The sequence below is a fragment of the Petaurus breviceps genome, unplaced genomic scaffold (genome assembly GCF_028583685.1).
Source record: "Petaurus breviceps papuanus isolate PSGF00001 unplaced genomic scaffold, PetGlider_PUasm1.0 91133, whole genome shotgun sequence".
Taxonomy (NCBI): domain Eukaryota; kingdom Metazoa; phylum Chordata; class Mammalia; order Diprotodontia; family Petauridae; genus Petaurus; species Petaurus breviceps.
The window spans coordinates 52,307,946-52,325,499 of record NW_027187419.1 but is presented as its reverse complement, the minus strand read 5'-3'; the positions used below and the strand labels follow the sequence as shown (position 1 = coordinate 52,325,499).

The 17,554-nt window shown below is 36.9% G+C and overlaps 1 protein-coding gene across 5 annotated transcripts in view; it reads right to left on the bottom strand.

Annotated features, from left to right (window-relative positions):
* Positions 1 to 17,554, bottom strand: part of PARP4 (poly(ADP-ribose) polymerase family member 4) — a 114,329-nt gene that overhangs the window by 61,717 nt on the left and 35,058 nt on the right. For all 5 annotated transcript variants that reach the window (XM_069080520.1, XM_069080519.1, XM_069080521.1 and 2 more), the window contains 3 exons: positions 13,364 to 13,547; positions 11,858 to 12,017; positions 5,111 to 5,235 (listed from right to left, as the gene is read on the bottom strand). In XM_069080520.1, the coding sequence (XP_068936621.1) occupies positions 5,111 to 5,235; positions 11,858 to 12,017; positions 13,364 to 13,547 (469 nt within the window). The remainder of the gene's footprint in view (positions 1 to 5,110; positions 5,236 to 11,857; positions 12,018 to 13,363; positions 13,548 to 17,554) is intronic.

Below are 17,554 nucleotides of genomic sequence, written 5' to 3'. Positions count from 1 at the left end.
CATAGGGAAAACACAAAATCACATTACTGTAGAGCTTCTGTTTGTAGGTCAAGGGCAGTTTATGGGCCAAAAGCCCAACCATAAATTCAACTAAAAGGTTTTTTGTTTTGTTTTAAAGTATGAGTAATTTTCTCTACTGAACTCCCTTTTCCAATGCCTCATTATGACATGGAGGTGACCCTGGGCTCTTGAAGGCAATAAGAGCTGAGCACAAATACTGGCAGGTCCTTCCTTGTTGGAAAAACTTTGGGTCTAGCAGTGGTCTAGATGTTTGACATCTGAGGTCAAGTCTAGGTAAGTTTAGAAAGATTCATTACTAGGCTGGTTACTAGGTGATGAATTTTTCAGCATGGCAACTCTCAAAAGGTCACCTATTAGGTTATAGACGGGCTGTAATCTGTATCAATAGTGGGAATACTTATAACAAAAACACAGTTACCTGAAATATTGAAATATTAATAATTTAGGAACAAATTTCCCCACAGCAGAAGTCTCATCAGATTACAACATAATATGAAATGTAAGTAATTACCTCTCTCGTGATAATTGGTCATCAACCAGATAATGCTGAATGGTGTAAATGTTAGTTACCTGTTAGTTAGTAACAGTTACCTGTTAGTTTGCTGCATCTTGAATATACAAACCAAACCCCTACCACCACCACCCTCCCTCCACATACTTTGAACATGTGTTAGAATGTAACAGTAATTTAAGTAGATATAATATACTTATGTTTCAGTAAAGCACTCAAAAAGTATCTCACACTACCCTTATGGATAATATGGAAAAAAGAGGGCTGAATGATGGTACTGTTACACAAGGAAATGGCTCAGTAATTGAACTAAAAGTCTAGTCATTAATAGGTTTATGTTGACTTGGAGGTAAAAATTATTTTTACATATAATTAGGAAAAAAAATTTAAACAAAGATGTAGTTCTTCACATTTATACTTATCAAATTTATTTGTTTGTTTTGGCCTGTCATTCCAGTCTCTAAGGAACTTTTTGAATTTTGTCATCCATCATGTTAGCTATCCATATGAGCTTTTTGACACCTACAAATATGACAAATATACCTTCTATTGCTTCATACAAGTCATTGACAGAAATATTGAGTTTCATAGGATCACACATATCCTTGAGATCTGCTTCTGACCATTGCCTCGCCCAATCTGCTCTCCTTTCTATCAGCCTCTCACCTGCTATTTCGCTGTAAGACAGATTTCTAAACCCAAATGAATGTGTATGTTATTCGCTCTTTTAGTCAATTCCAATGAGAGTCAGATTCACGCATTGCCCACCCACCCCCATCTTCCCTGCCACTGTAAAACCTTTCATACCTCTTTTCTATAACTTCTCCCTTCTCCTAGTGCATCCCTCTTTCTCACCCCTTCACTTTATTTTTTGGGATATCATCCTATCATATTCATCTCACACTCATGCCCTCTCTCTATCCATATATGTGTGTGCGTATGTGTATACATATACATACATACATGCATATATGTATACACACATATTCCTTCTAACTGCCCTAATAATGATAAAATTCTTAGGAGTTTTAAGTATCATCTTCATATGCAGGGATGTAAACAGTTTAACCTTATTGAATCTCTTATGATTCCTCTTTCATGTTTTTTTTTTATGTTTCTCTTGAATTTTGTATTTGAAAGTCACATTTTCTCTTAAGCTCTGAACTTTTCATCAGGATTGCTTTAAAGTCCTCTATTTCATTAAATATCCACTTTCCCCCTGAAGGATTCTACTCAGTTTTGCTTGATGGGTGATTCTTGGTTATAATCCTAGCTTCTTTGTCCTCTGGGATATCATATTTCAAGTGCTCTGCTCCATTAATGTAGAAGATGCTAAATTTTGTGCTATCCTGATTGTAGCTCCATGATATTTGAATTGCTTCTTTCTGGCTGCTTGAAATATTTTCTCCCTGACCTGGGAGCTCTGGAATTTGGCTATAACATTCCTTGGAAATGAAGGAAAATTTAAATTAAAAGAACCCCCCCCCCCCAAAACAGGAGCAACTAGGTGGCACAGTGAATAGAGCACCAGCCTTGGAGTCAGGAGGACCTGAGTTCAAATCCAGCCTCAGACATGTAACACTTACTAGCAGTGTGACCTTGGGCAAGTCACTTAACCCCAACTGCCCAGCCTTCCCCCCTCCAAAAAGAAAAAAAAAAGGAAATGAAGGAAAATGAAAAGACATTCTAAAAATCAGCTCTCTTTCAGGAGGTGATAGGTTGATTCTTTTAATTTCTATTTTACCTTCTGATTCTAGAATACAAGTGTAGTTTTCCTTGATAATTTCTTGAAAGATGATGTCTAGGCTCTTTTTTTGATCATGGCTTTCAGGTGGTACAATAATTCTTAAATTATCTGTCCTCAATCTTTTTATCTAAATAATTTGTTTTTCCAATGAGATTTCACATTTTCTTCTATTTTTTCATTCTTTTTGATTTTGTTTTATTGCTTGTTGATGTTTCATAGAGTCATTAGCTTCCACTTGCCCAATTCCAACTTTGAAAGACTTAATTTCTTCTGTGAATTTTTGGATCTCCTTTTCCATTTGGTCAATTCTACTTTAAAGTAGTTCTTTAGTGAATTTTTGTACATCTTTTCCCATTTGACTTATTCTGTTTTTTAAAAGAATTTTTTTTGTACCTCCTTTAACTCTTTTTCATGATTTTCTTGCATCACCCTCATTTCTTTTCCCAATTTTTCTTCTATCTCTTTTATTTGATTTAAAAAATCCTTCTTGGGGTCTTTGAGGAATTCTTTTTGGGCCTGAGACCAATTTGCCTTTTTTTTTGGGGGGGGGGGGGGGGAAGCTTTGCATGTAGCTGTTTTGACATTGCTGTCCTTCTGAAATTGTGTTTTGATCTTTCCTGTTACCATAGTAACTTTCTGAGGTCAGGTTCTTTTTGGTTTGCTCACTTTTCTTGCCTATTTCTTGACTTTTAACTTTATGTTAAAGTTGAGACCTTATCCTCAGGTGGAGGGAGCAATGTCCCAAACATCAGATTTTATGTACTACTGTCTTCAGATGTAGTTCTGGAGGTTCTATAAGTTTTTGGTTCTTCCAAGGTGGTATGATCTAAGGAGACATGTGGTCACTACTCTTCTGGACTATGCTCTGGTGTGTGAGAAACTACAAGGATTCTTTTCTGCCCTGGAACTGTATCCTGACTCCTGCTAGTGCCCCTCGTTTCCCTGGCACTGTGACCTGGAACTGCATATGAGCAATGCAACAGAGTCCTGCTCTAACTGCCAGGAAAGAGTCCCCTGTAATCTCCTTCTGACCAATTGTCCAACCCCCTTACTGTCTGTAGGCTGAGAGCACCAATTCAGTTGCCTCCAAGGCCTGCTGCTGGCATAGGCAGGAGTGGCCTACACTGGTATGGCCTGTTTTGGATTTTGTTCCACTCTCACCCTGCTGAGATGGACCTTTCCTGCCAACTGTCCGAATTGTCTTGGGCTGGAAAATTGTTTCACCTTGTTCTTTTGCTGGTTCTACCACTTTGGAATTTACTGTGAGGCATTATTTTAGTGTTGTTTGGAGAATAATTTGCAGGAGTTAAGGTAGGTCCCTGCTTTTAGTCTGCCATCTTGCCTCCACACCAACCTACATCTTTATTTAAAAGAATGATCTTTACAATTACAGAACTATGTAGGTAGGACTAGATAACATTCTTGTGAAAAAAGATTTGTTATTATTCAGTTGTTTCAGTTGTGTAAGATTCTTTGTGACCCCTTTTGGGATTTTCTTGCCAAAAATAGTAGAACAGTTTGCCATTTCCTTCTCCAGCTCATTTTACAGATGAGCAAACTGAGGTAAACAGAGTTAAGTGACTTGGCCAGTCACACAGCTAGTAAGTGCCTGAGGCCAGATTTGAACTCTGGAAGATTAGTCTTCCTGACTCCAGGAACTTTATCTACTGTACTACCTACCTGTCCATGAAAAGGATTAGGGAATTTAAACAGACTATAAATTCACTATGATTCAAATGGTTAATATGGCAGCAAAAAAAAGTTAATGTGATTTTAGGTTATTTTAAGAGAGTCAGAGTATGTAGGGCTAGGCAATAATCCCATTGTACTTCTTCCCTGATCAGACCCCATCTGGAACACTGTGTTCAGTTATAGACACCAAATTTTAGGTGTATGTAGACAAATTAGAATATAAGTCTAGCAGAGGGCAAACAAGGCTGTGATAGGATTGGAAAGACCACATCATAGAAAAACTTGCTGAAGGAAATGTGAAAGTTTAGCCTGGAAAAGACTTAGGAGCTAACAATAATAATAATAATGATAATGATAATATTCTTCAGGTCTCTGAAGGGCTTTAAGGCAGAAGACATTTAAATTTGTTCTGCTTAGCCCCAGTGAACCAAACCAGAGATGATGGGTGGAAGTTGCAAAGACACAGATTTAGGCTTGATTTAAAAAAAAAAAATTTCCTAAGAAATAGTGCCAAATAGTGAAATTTGCTGCCTTGGGAAGTAATGAATTTCCTCTTACTGGTGTTCTTCAAGGAAAAGCTGGACAATCACTTGTCATTGATGAAATAGAGGGGTTTCAGGGTGGCTAGGTGGCTCAGTGAGTAAGAGCGCTGGCCCTGGAGTCGGGAGGACCTGGGATTGGTTCTGGCCTCAGATACTTAATACCTACACACACACACACACACACACACACACACACACACACACACACACACACACACACAAACTGGTCGTATAACCTTGGGCAAGTTATTTAACCCCAGTTGCTTAAAAAAAAAAAAAGAAAGAAATAGAGGAGTTTCATGGTAAGGCATAGATGAGAATAGACTGCATCTGAGGTCCCTTCTAATTCTGAGATTTTGTGACTGTGATTATGTGATTCTAAGTCTCTTATTTTCATAACAGATTTTTAAAGTTATAATGCAATCAGGCAATTAGTGTCAGAATCCAATGTTTATATAACTATAGAAAAACTAATTTACTTTTAGAAAAGTATGTATTTCAAAAAGATCATAAAAACACAATAAAATTCAGAGAATCTAGAATGATGGATTTGAGTACAGTTCTTTATTAAATACAATAAAACAATATAAACCATACCTGTGCTATGAAGTCCATTATTCTTCCCTTGATATGAATCTCTTCAAGAGGGATTTGAATCCCAAAGAGATCCTGAAGGCCAGCTTTTATGTTGATGAAAGGGTTAGCATCCGGTAATGCATAATCTAAATAGAAACAATATAATTATTAGGTGTTTTTTTTAAGTGTCTTTGCTTAGTATAATTTTTTAGTTTCCTTGCCTATTGCTACTTTTCCTAAACCTAGTACACTTAGACTTTATGGCAAATGTAAAAATGCAGTTTATTTTGAATAGCAGAGGATGAAGTATAAGTAAATACAATTTTCAAACAGCAAAGAGTTGGCAGTACTTGCAAAAAATAAGTTTTTCTTTACAATTTTAAGAATCTTGTTCTCTTTTCTCAATATTTTGAGTAACAAAACATTTCAAAATTTTCAGCATTTTCTTTTTTAAATTTATAATTGAAATCCAAGTATATTTCTTGAATAGTTAAATTTATCTTTTATTATACCAATAGGATTTGTAACACTCACTATTAAATTCAAGAACATTCTTTGGTTGCTTACATATCTTACAACTCATATCTATCATATGACTTCTGTGATATAAATATTTGATTTTTCTTTTTAGAGATATTTAAAAATTTTATTACTTATTTATTTTTAGTACTCTTTTTAAATTTTGAGTTCCAAATTCTCTCCTTCCTTGCCACATCCTCCCCTACCCACTGAGGAAGAAAGCAAAATGATATCAGTTATATAAGTAAAATCATACAAAACATTTCCATATTAGCCACATTTTTTAAAAAAGCAAGAAAAATGGGGAGGCCAGGTAGCACAGCGAGTAAGAGCACCGGCTCCAGTGTTGAGAACACCTGGAGATCGAATCCTGGGCTCAGACACTTAGCACCCACCCAGAAACACCTGGCTGTGTAACCTTGAGCAAGTTACTTAACCCCAATTGCTTAGGGGTGGCCAGGTGGCTCAGCGAGTAAGAGCACCGGCTCCAGTGTCGGGATGACCTGGATCAAATCTGGGCTCAGATACTCAGCATCACACCCAGAAATAATAACTGGCCGTGTAACCTTGAGCAAGTTACTTAACCCCAATTGCTTTAAAAAAAAAAAAAAGCAAGAAAAATAAGAAGAGAAAATTATACTTCAATTTGCACTCAGAGTCTATCAGTTATCTCTCACTGGAAATGCATAGCATTTTTTCATCATGAATCTTTTGGCATTGTTTCAGATCATTGCTTTGATTAGAATTGCTAAGTCTTTCACAATTGAGCATCATTACAACATTGCTGTTACTGTGCGCAATGATCTCTTGATTCTTCTGACTTTAGTTTGCATTAATTCATATAGGCCTTGTCACATTTTTCTGAAACCACGCCCCTTTTCATTTCCCACCGCACAATATTACTCTATCACAATTACATGCTACAACTTGTTCGGTCATTTCCCAATTGAAGAGTATCCCCTTGATTTCTAATTCTTTGCCAACACAAAAAGAGCTGATATAAATATTTTTGTGCATAAGTCCTTTTGTGTTTTCTTTGCTCTCTTTGAGGTAGAGACCTAGTAATGGTTTTGCTGGGTCAAAGGGTATGCATAGTTTTATAGTCCTTTGGACCTAGTTTCAAATTGTTCTCTAGAATGGTTGGACCACCTCACTACTCCACCAACAGTATATTATAAAAATAACCTATTTTTCCCTCTTACCCTTTTCATTTCTGATAGGTGTGAGGTAATACCTTGCAGCTGTATTAATATGCCTTTCTCTAACCAATAGTGAATTTTTTTTATATGACTATAGATAGCTTTGATTTCTTCTTCTGAAAACTACCTGTTTATATACTTTGAGCATTTCTTAATTGGAGAATGGCTTTTATTTTTATATATTTGACTCAATTCTATAATAAGTATATATTTGATAAATGAGGCTTTTATCAGAGAAACTTGTGGTAAGAACATTTTCAGGGGGAGGTGGAGCTAAGATGGCAGAGAAAAAGTAGCAACTTGCCTGAGCTCTGTCTAAAACCCTGCTGAAAACCTTTAAATAGTGCCATAAAACAACTTCTAGGACTGCAGAACACACAAAAGGGCAGTGTGAAATAATTTTCCAGCCAAAGACAACTTAGGGGGAGGCTAGGTGGTGCAGTGAGTATAGCACAGGCCCTGGACTCAGGAGGACCTGAGTTCAAATCCGTCCTCAGACACTTAACACAAAAACTAGCTGTGTGACCTTGGGCAAGTCACTTAACCCCAACTGCCCTCTAAAAAAAAAAGGCAAAAAAACAAAGACAACTTAGAAGATCAGGAGGAAAGGTCTGTCACACCTGGGTAAGAATGGAGCACAGTTCAGTGCAGGCTATGCCAGCACAGACCCAGCCCCAGCAAACCAGGAGCAGGCCTTTGGAGCCACTGAATCTGTAGTGGCAGCAACTGCTTCTGGAGCTCTCAGTCCTCCCAGGATAAGACAATTGATAAGAAGATACAGAGGCAGGACTCTATTGCTTTGCCCATACTCAGATCTGGGTTACAGTCCTGGCTGGCAGTTCCAGGGTAAGGAGGAACACTAGCACACTTGGCTTATGGCTGCAGTGGAATGGGGACCCTCACCACAGTTCCAGGGCAAAAAAGAGTGTTTGTGATGACTCATAGACAAGAGCACAGGTCAGGAGAGTAGTAAACACCTCTACTTAGATCATACCATCTTGGAAGAACTGAAAACTTACAGGTGCTTAGAAGTATCTCTGAAAACAGCTGCACAAAACCTGTGAGGCTTGGGACAATGCACTCTCCACCTTGGAAGCTGTAATAGTAATGGCATTTAAAGATTCCCCTGTATTGCCTTGGTTTTTGATTTGATTGTGTTAAAACCCAGAGCTTGTTAATCCCACTTGTGGGATGGACTTGTTGACGTGAAAAGAGAGTGCTGAACTGGGAGGAGCTGGTGACGTAGATTCAGAGAGACACAAGACAAGAGAGAGGCAGAACTTTTTGGAAGCAGCATCGTGGAGGCAGAGAGAGACTGAGAGGATTGCTGAAGGCCACTTTGAATTGCCCTGGACTTTTGAGACCTGCCCCCGGAGCTGCCAAGGACTGAGGAGACATGGCTGTTTTGCTGGTACTTTGTCTGTCTGTTTTGATGTTGTTTTGCCAGATTTGTCCACTGGTGAAGGACAGTGCTGTTGTTGCAGGAGTCTGGGAACCTTTCTGTTGGTTCAGAGCTCCTGAGACTGTTCTGCAGACAGAGAGTGAATTCTGTCCACTGGTGAAGGACAGTGCTGTTGTTGCAGAATTCTTGGAACCTTGCTGTTGGTTCCGAAGCCCAGGAAGAAGGATTTTCTTGTTGTATGTTTACAGAAATCCTGGAAGAGGGCTTTGCTAATGTTTTCAGGGGTCCTAGGACTGTTGTGCAGACAGAGGATGAATTAATGAAGAGACTGGCAATGTATCTTTTGGCCTTGCTAAGCTTTGTCTCCCCAGGAACAAAGATTGCTGAGAACTTGCCTTGTGTCAAGATGAAGAAAAGTCCTCCATTTGGGTATTAAGTGCTGTGCTTAAACTTGTTGTAACTCTGGGATAGATTCAATTGTGATCCAGGGGTGGGGAACTTTTGACCTTTTTGTGTTCTATGATTGAACAAATGAATGAGGCTTGACACAATCAAACCAATGTCATCTGTAAAGAGGATTACAGGGAGGAACTCAACATCTGTAAGAAATCCCTTTTCAACATGGAGTTGTCACTGGATCACTTTTCCATGACAGCAGTAACCACCTTTGAAAATATATACCTTCCTGTGTTATGTCTTGAATACTATTAATGATCAGAGTATCAGTAAACAATACCATCTCTGTTATACATTTTAAGGAATTTTACATAATTTTGACACATACATGGGATGTACCTTGTCAGAGAAGTATCTTTAAGGTAGTATATTGGGATGCTGTATTCTCTATATTTTTTAGTCAACTATGTCAAGTTTTGGAAAATCATTTGCAAAACCCTGACTATTCTTTTCTACTGCCCTCAAGAATTCCCCTAGTGATATGTATATTATTCTCATAAAAACTGTATATTTACTAGAAAGTAAGCATGTGGGTTAGTGGTTATGGATGTTCTCTGGAGACATGCTTCCCACAACTTTGGTCTCTTCCTTTCCTTCAGATTCCTTAAAAATAAATCTCTCAAGAACCTTACCATTGTGCCCCCTCTAACAGAGATGACCTCTGTATATACTTGGTCTAGTTCTCTTGTTTTTTCCACTTTTGTTCTCTGCAGTGCTTTTTCTATCTTCTCTATAAACACATTTAGAACTGTAATATTGGAGACCAAGAGTGGTGGTTATGTTGTCTTGATAGTGAAAAGAGTTGCAAAATTATTTTTAAAACTTTCCCATTTTTGTTTATTTGATACTCCTTTACTTTCATCTTTAATGTCTTGTTTAGCTGAGTCTTGTGTCAAGTACTCTTTTTTTAAATTTTTCAAATGCTTTATTAGCATCTGATTTACATCATTCATTTCTGCCAGATTTTGAGTTACAAATTTTCTCCCCATTTTTCCCCTACCCATCGTCCCAAAATAGCAGTCCCACAGGATATCCCCTCCTCCAATCTGCTCTCTCCCATATTTTCTCCCATACAAGCACTCTTTATAGTGAACTTTCCTCTACTGCTATTTTATGAGATGATACTGTTCAAAAACTTCCACTAAACTTCCTAAAATTTTACAAACAAGTTTATATTCTAAACCTGTGGTAATCTTGCTGCCATCTCTGCCCACACTTAAGTAAATCACATATTTGCTAACTAAGGCACTTTTTTTTTGCCTTTTGGAGGAAGGAAGGCAGGGCAATTGGGGTTAAGTGACTTGACCAAGGTAACACAGCTAGTAAGTGTTAAGTGTCTGAGGTCGGATTTGAACTCAGTTACTCCTGACTCAAGGGCTAGTGCTCAACTCACTGTGCCACCCCCTTCTAAGGCACTTTTTAATCCTTGTTTGATTTCCTTGAGATGGAAATTGATTTACATCATTTAAAATACATGAAGATTAGGCACCTATGCAGCTGGGTTGCCTGATAGACAGAGAATTAGATTTGGAATTATGAATAAATGGGTTCCAATTCTACTTCAGACTCTCCAGAGCTGTATGAGGTTGGGCAAATCACTTAATCTCTCTCTATCTCAGTTTCCTCATCTGTAAAATGGTAGCACCTACCTTACAAAATTATTGTGAGGTTCAAGGGAGAAAATATATATAAAGCAATTTAGAAACCTTAAAGAACTATATAAAAGCTAGTCTTCATTGCTGTTATTTGTCAATAGCAGTTTATCCATACGTTCACCTTTTTTTTTTTTGCCATTACTAGCTTATTTAAATTGGTTATGTTGAAGTTTTTATAATTGCATGCCATACCTTTTCCTCATTTTCTATTCCTTCCTCTAGTTTTGCAGTTATTTTGATCTTTAATCTAATAAGGAGGTAGCGTAATTATATATAGACGGTTAATTCAGAATGACTCTCACTTTCACAATGAATCATTTCCCTGAATATTAAGATGTAATCAGTTTTAATTTTTGTTATTTCATTTAGGGCTTGTGATGTCCAATGCCTTCTGATTCTTTTCTTAAAGAAGACATTTATGATACATAAGCCTAAAAACTTTTGTATAGTTTGTAAATCTTTGGACTTTCTCATTCCTTATTTGTAGATCATATTTTTCACATTTTTTAAACATCCCTCTCAACTGCTGCTTTAGTGTTCAAGTATCTGTGTATAAAAGTATATATATGTATATACATAAATATATGTGTCTATGTATATATATGCATGTGTACATGCATGTATGTATATGTTGATTTAACTTGGAGAGTCTTTGGAAGATCTTCATAGAATTTATCTACCTCCTCATCTTTTGTAACAAATGTTGCAGGTATTGGTGTATAAACTGAGATTATTTTCATGGTAGTGATTTTGCAAATAGTTATGAGTACTGTGATATAAAATGACCAAATAGTTTATGAAATGATGTATCTTGTTTCTTTGGGGTACATAATAAAGCCACCTACGTCAATCCCTTTATTTGCCTCCTCTAGAAGAGAGAAGATATTGTCTTCATTCTTTCATGTAGCTACAGCTTTATTCTGTCTTCTGGTTTCGTTTATAGTAAGAACCTCAGAATTGGTATGATTCAGTTTCTCTGGCAGTACTTACTGTTTGCTTTTTGGACAAAGAGCTCATTTCTACAGTACCAATATTTAAGGTTTATAGATATAATAAAATATAGATATAATATAGATTATATTATATATATAATATAGATATAATATAAAAAACTATGATTCTTAACATCCTTCTTCCCTATTTTCCAACACTTTGCCATTCTTTCTATGAAAGGGGAAAGACATAACATAAAGCTGAGGGCCATTTTATGTTTTTCTTTGTTTTATCGGGTGCCGAGAAATTCATCACCAAGTGGCCAATCTACTAGTGTTCAAAATCTCCTTATCTACCTAGGCTGGAGCTAAAAAGCAGGTACAGTCTTTCACTAAGACTATATGTATATATACTCAAAGTCTTTCCAGCATGGTAAAATAGTCAGAACTTGTACTTCATTGCCCTAGACCTTGAGACTCTGGGTTACTTCCACCCAATGAGGAGACTTTGGAGTAAGATTTTGTTCTATAAATATTATCAAAGATAGGTACTTGGTAAATGCATTAAAAAAAAAGAATGAATTATTTAAGTTAGAGACTCTTACCTTTAAGTTGTGAATGATCATTTAAAAGCTCAGGTCTATTTTCCTCCCACTCAGTATTAACACAAGGACAAAAGTCCTTTATTTGGTCTCCAGGTATGCAAAAGTTTACAAGGTATTTCATTTTAACCTGACTGGTTTTGTATACAACAAATTCATCATCCTAGGACAAATAAAATGAATCCTTAATAAATTGATGGAAAAAAATTATAGTAGCAGATGTTTCCATAAAAACATGTATTTACAAGCTGATTTAGAATTTGATGTTAATACAGCCAACCTATGTGATTTCATGAGTGTGCAATTGAGAGAAATATCCTGAACATACAGAGAGGTAAGGTAACATGAGAAATCCCTTTTATGAAATTATCTTTCCACTCTTGTATTACACTCCCAGGTGGTGTGGAGTAGTGGACAGAAAGTGGCTCTTGAAGTCAGGAAGAGTAGGGATCCAATCCTGCCTCTGACATGCATCCTGGCAGTCCCTAGACAATTCTCTAGAATATAAATTGAAGTTTGATTTTTGCCCTCTTTTACTTTTTAAATATTTTTTCTTTCAAAATACTAATTATTATAGGAGATGGCTCTTTGGGAAGGAGAGAGAAAGGCGATCCTGGGGGCAATTATGATGAAGTGCATCACTAAAAAGTTATTTAAAAAAAGAGAAGTTACAGAGAAAGTATTGACCTATACTGGAAAAGGGAGTTTCCTCACCTGGGAATGTTATATACAGATGAAATCATAGGTCCAGTCCCTGTCCCTATCTCACTACCTTTTATTTTGTATTTCAGTCAAATAATTACTTCTTGACCCCTAAATACACAATGTATTCTTGTGTCTCCATGGATTTGCTCACAGAATTCCTTTTTCCTGGAAGCCTTCTTTTACCTTTCACCTGTTGAATTCCTACCTCTCCTTTAAAGCCCAACTCCTTAAGGAAGCCCTTTCTTATCTCTCAATCAATAATGTCCTTCTCCCTCAGAAATTATATAGCACACTTCTGTATGCCTTTTAATGTACTTGACATAAAATAACATATATTATAGCTATGTGTAATCATATCTCATTGACCTAAAAGGCAGTAAAGTGCAATGGAGAAAGCTCTGGATTTATAGTGATGAGTCCAGGTTCAAATCCCCATTCTGCTATATATTTGCAGGGTCACTGAACAAAAATCATTTACCTTCTCTGGGACTTAGCTTCCTTAATTATAAGATGGAGACGAGGGGACTGCTGGACTATATAATTTCTGAGATGCCTTATAGTTCTAAATCCATTTTCTACTAGTTCTACTAGCTCCTTGAGGGCAGAGACCATGTCTAATCTAAAATTTTCATCTGGCACAGGGCCTAGCACAGTGTCTTTTTGTCATAAACATTTAATATATGTTTGTTGTACTATATTCACATAAACATAAACATATTTTATTCAAGTGGCTAAAATAACTAAAGACCCTTCTTTTAATATTCACTAGATCGCCTGATTGCATATATGTAAATATATAAATACCTCAAAGTCTGAGATGATATGTTCTGTTCTCCGAATTCCGTGCACACTGTCATAACTTGGTGGTGGCTCAGTTAATGAGAAATCTCTTTTGTACAAATTCACACAGGATCCAAGGGCGACATCACAAACAACTAGGAATCTGGTGCCATTCATTTGATTTGGTTGTGAGTACTTAATGCTTGCACTATATGTGAAAGAATATATTCCATTATAGTGCACTTGTATACTTTGGTTTTTTAAGGACAATATAAAAATATATACATCTTATCAATGGACTTAGTTATATTCATAAAAAATATTTGTTAGGAATTAATGAAATCCAAGCAAATTTCTTTAATTTTTGGAGGTACATTTACCCTTGATAGCAAAACTATGGGGTGGTATTTGAACTCAAAGGGTGTAGAACTTTTCAAGAAGTTATGTTGGAAGATGGTGGAGTAAAAGCAGGAACTTGCTTGAATTCCTGCTCCAACTACCTACAATACCTGTAAAAATAATGACTAAAATTTTAGAGCTTCAGAACCCACAAAGTGACAGAAAGAAACAAATATTCCTCTGAAGGCAGCCTGGTAGGCCTACAGGAAGAATCTATGGCACCTGGGCAGGGAGCAGAGTACAGTCATGCCAGAACTGTGCCAGCCCAGACCAGTAGCAGCCAAGACTCGCAGCCCAGACTCACAGCCCAGACTGACCAGAGCAGACTTTGGGAGAGTGAATCACTGGCAACTGTGGCTGTTTCCATACTTCTCAACCCATAAACGCCAAAGAGAAAGTAAAAGGTCAGTAGGGAACTCTGTTGGAAGTGGGTGAGAGAAGAGCAGGGTCTGGCTCCTGCCTCTGGGGTGGCAGAGGTGTTCGAGGCATGGCAGCTACAACTGCTGCCATATGGCTTCCTCTGGAACTCCTGTCTTGCAGATCTTAGGGGGATCAAGCAACCATTCAGAAGGTAATCACTCTTGCTTTGATCTGCTTAGATCTGGGTTGCAGTCTTGGGTGGTAGTCCTGGGGTGAAGAATGTCAGTGTGCCAGAGCTTGTGGTGGCTGTAGAGAGGGCACCCTCCTCATAGCTCTGATAACTGCAAAACCCCCAGCAACTTGGGACACAGCTCTCTCTACTCTGGAAGCAGAGTTCTACCATGACATAAAGATCAAAAGTCAAGTAGCTGGCTGGCAAGATGAGCAAACAGAAGTGCAATCTGATCATAGAATATTTGGGGGGACAAAAAGGATCAAAACATGGAACCAGAAGAAGACAAAGTCAAAACCCCTGCATCAAAAGCTTCCAAGAAATATATGAACTGCTTGCAGGCCATGGAGGAGCTCAAGAAGTATTTTGAAAATCAAGTTAAGAGAAGTGGAGGAAAAATTGTAAAGAGAAATGAAAATGATGCAAGAAAATCATGAAAAGCCAGTCAATAGACTGACTGAAGAAAATAACACCTTAAAAAATAGACTAACTCAAATGGCAAAAGAGGCCCAAAAAGCCCATGAGGAGAAGAATACCTTAAAAGACTGAATTGACCAGATGGAAAAGGAATTTCAAAAACTCACTTCAAAATTAGGTTGGAGCAAATGAAATCTAATGACTTCATAAGAAATCAAGATACTATAAAACAGATCCAAACAAATGAAAAAATAGAAGACAACATGAAATATCTCATTGGAAAAATCACTAAACTGGAAAATAGATGCAGGTGAGATAATTTAAAAATTATGGGACTATCTGAAAGCCGTGATCAAAAAAAGAACCTAGAAATCATCCTTCAAGAAATGCTTCAGGAAAATTGCCCTAGTATTCTAGAACCAGAGGGCAAAATAGAAAATTAAAAATAGAAATTAAATGAATTTACCAATTGCCTCTTGAAAAAGATCCCCAAAAGAAAACTCCTAGGAATAGTATAGCCAACCAGGTCAAGGAGCAAATACTACAAGCAGCCAGAAAGAAACAATTTGAGCACTGTGGAAACACAATCAGGATAACATAAGATCTAGCAGCTTCTACATTAAGGGATGAAAGGGCTTGGAATATGATGCTCTGGACGTCAAAGGAGCTAGGATTAAAACCAAGAATCACCTACCCAGCAAAACTGAGTATAATTTTTCAGGGGAAAATATGGATATTCAATGAAATAGAGGCTTTTCAAGCATTCTTGATGAAAAACCCAGAGCTGAACAGAAAATTTGACTTTCAACTACAAGAAGCAAGAGAAGCATGAAAAGGTAAACAGGAAAAAGAAATCATAAGGAACTCATTAAAGTTGAACTATTTACATTCCTACATGGAAAACCGATAATTGAAACTCATAAAACTTTTCTCAGTATGAGAATAGTTGAAGGGAATATATGTATATATACATATATATGTATGTATGTATAGGAGGGTGTATGTGTGTATAAATATATATGTGAATGTGTGTATATGTGTATACATGTACACATAGACAGAGGGCACAGGATCAGTTGAATAAGAAGGGATGATATCTAAAAAATAATATTAAGAGATGAGAGAGGAATATATTGGGAGGAGAAAGGGAGAGATAGAATAGGGTAAATTATCTCATAAAAAAGAGGCAAGAGAAAACTGTTATAATGGAGGGGAAGAGGAGGAAGGTGAAAGGGAATGGGTCAACCTTATTCTCATTGAATTTGACTTGAGGAGGGAATAACATACATACTCAATTGGGTATCTTACCCTACAGTAAAGTAGGAGGGAAGGAGATAAGAGAGGGCAGATGATAGAAGGAAGGGCAGATTTGAGGAGAGGGTAGTTAGAAGCCAACACTTTTGAAAAGGGATAGAGTCAAAGTAGAAAATAGAATAAGTGGGGGCAGGATAGGATGGAGGAAAATATAGTTAGTCTTTCACAATATAACTACTGGAAACATTTTGTATATAACTACACACGGACAACCTATATTGAATTGTTTGTCTTGCCAGTGGGGGTGGGTGAAGAGGGAAGAAGGGAAAGAATTGGGAAATAAAAATTTTAAAAACAAATGATAAAAAATTTTTTAAAGTTTTTTTTTTACATACAAGTGGGAAATAAGGCACTGGGGTATAGAAATCCCTCTTGCCCTACTAGAAAGTTAGGGGATGGACAGGGGAAGATATAAGAGAGAACAGATTGGGGAAAGGCGTATTTAGTAGGCTCACTATCTTGGGGTGGGGGTAGGGGAAAGATGGGGAGAAAATTTGTAAATCAATATCTTGTGGAAGTGAATGTTGAAACTAAAAATAAATAAATAAATTGGAAAAAAAAAGCTATGTTGGTACAAAAAAAATCCAGAGGTACCAGATTATACCATCTTTTTAAATGACATAAATGAAACGATAGAGGTCTGTTTATAATTGAATCCCATACATTAATATTTCACAACAAATATTCACTTTGAGAGTATAATAATAAATAAATATAGCTCAAAAATAAAGAAGGCAGAGAAAGTTCTAGATGTAGAGATCTAGAACTAATCTAGAGATTTGTTTCTTTTCTTGGTGAAGATTTATGCAATTAATTAAATTTAGTTAATTAACTATAGCTAATTAATTACAATTTCCCATTTTGCTAGTTTTTCTGAGAGTCAAAAAAGTTTACAGTCTCATTAGTAGTTTACCTACAGAAAACTGTTTTAATTATCACTGTGAGAAAAATTGACTTTGTGGAGTTGATTGGACCACATTCCTTCTCACCCCAATTAACAACCAGTTGGTTGGTATAAAGGCAAATTTAAGTAGGAGTATAAAGGAAGAAACAGCTTTTTCTTATAGTCTGATTGTATAGACAATCCATTTACAATGGTGAATAACCTTATAGTAAATCAGTATTACTGAAAATGTATTAAAACAAAAGACTTAAGCAAAGATTCATAGTCTTTGCTGTTGGGGAGGCTGAGACTGGATTGAATTTAATAGTTGTGAGCTGCATTGGGCTCAACATGAAGATTTTATGTACTAAGATCAGCACCAGAAAGGTGTCACCAGTCTGCCTAAGTAGGGGCAAACTAGTCCAGATTGGAAAAACTGATCTGGTAAAAGATTCTGTGTTGATTCATGGTAGAATCAAGACTGTGGAAATCTGGGCTTTTCCATCTGGGGCAAGATAGGGAGACCTAGTATTCCCCCTAACACACACACACACACATACATACACACACACACACACACACACACACACACACACACACACACACACAC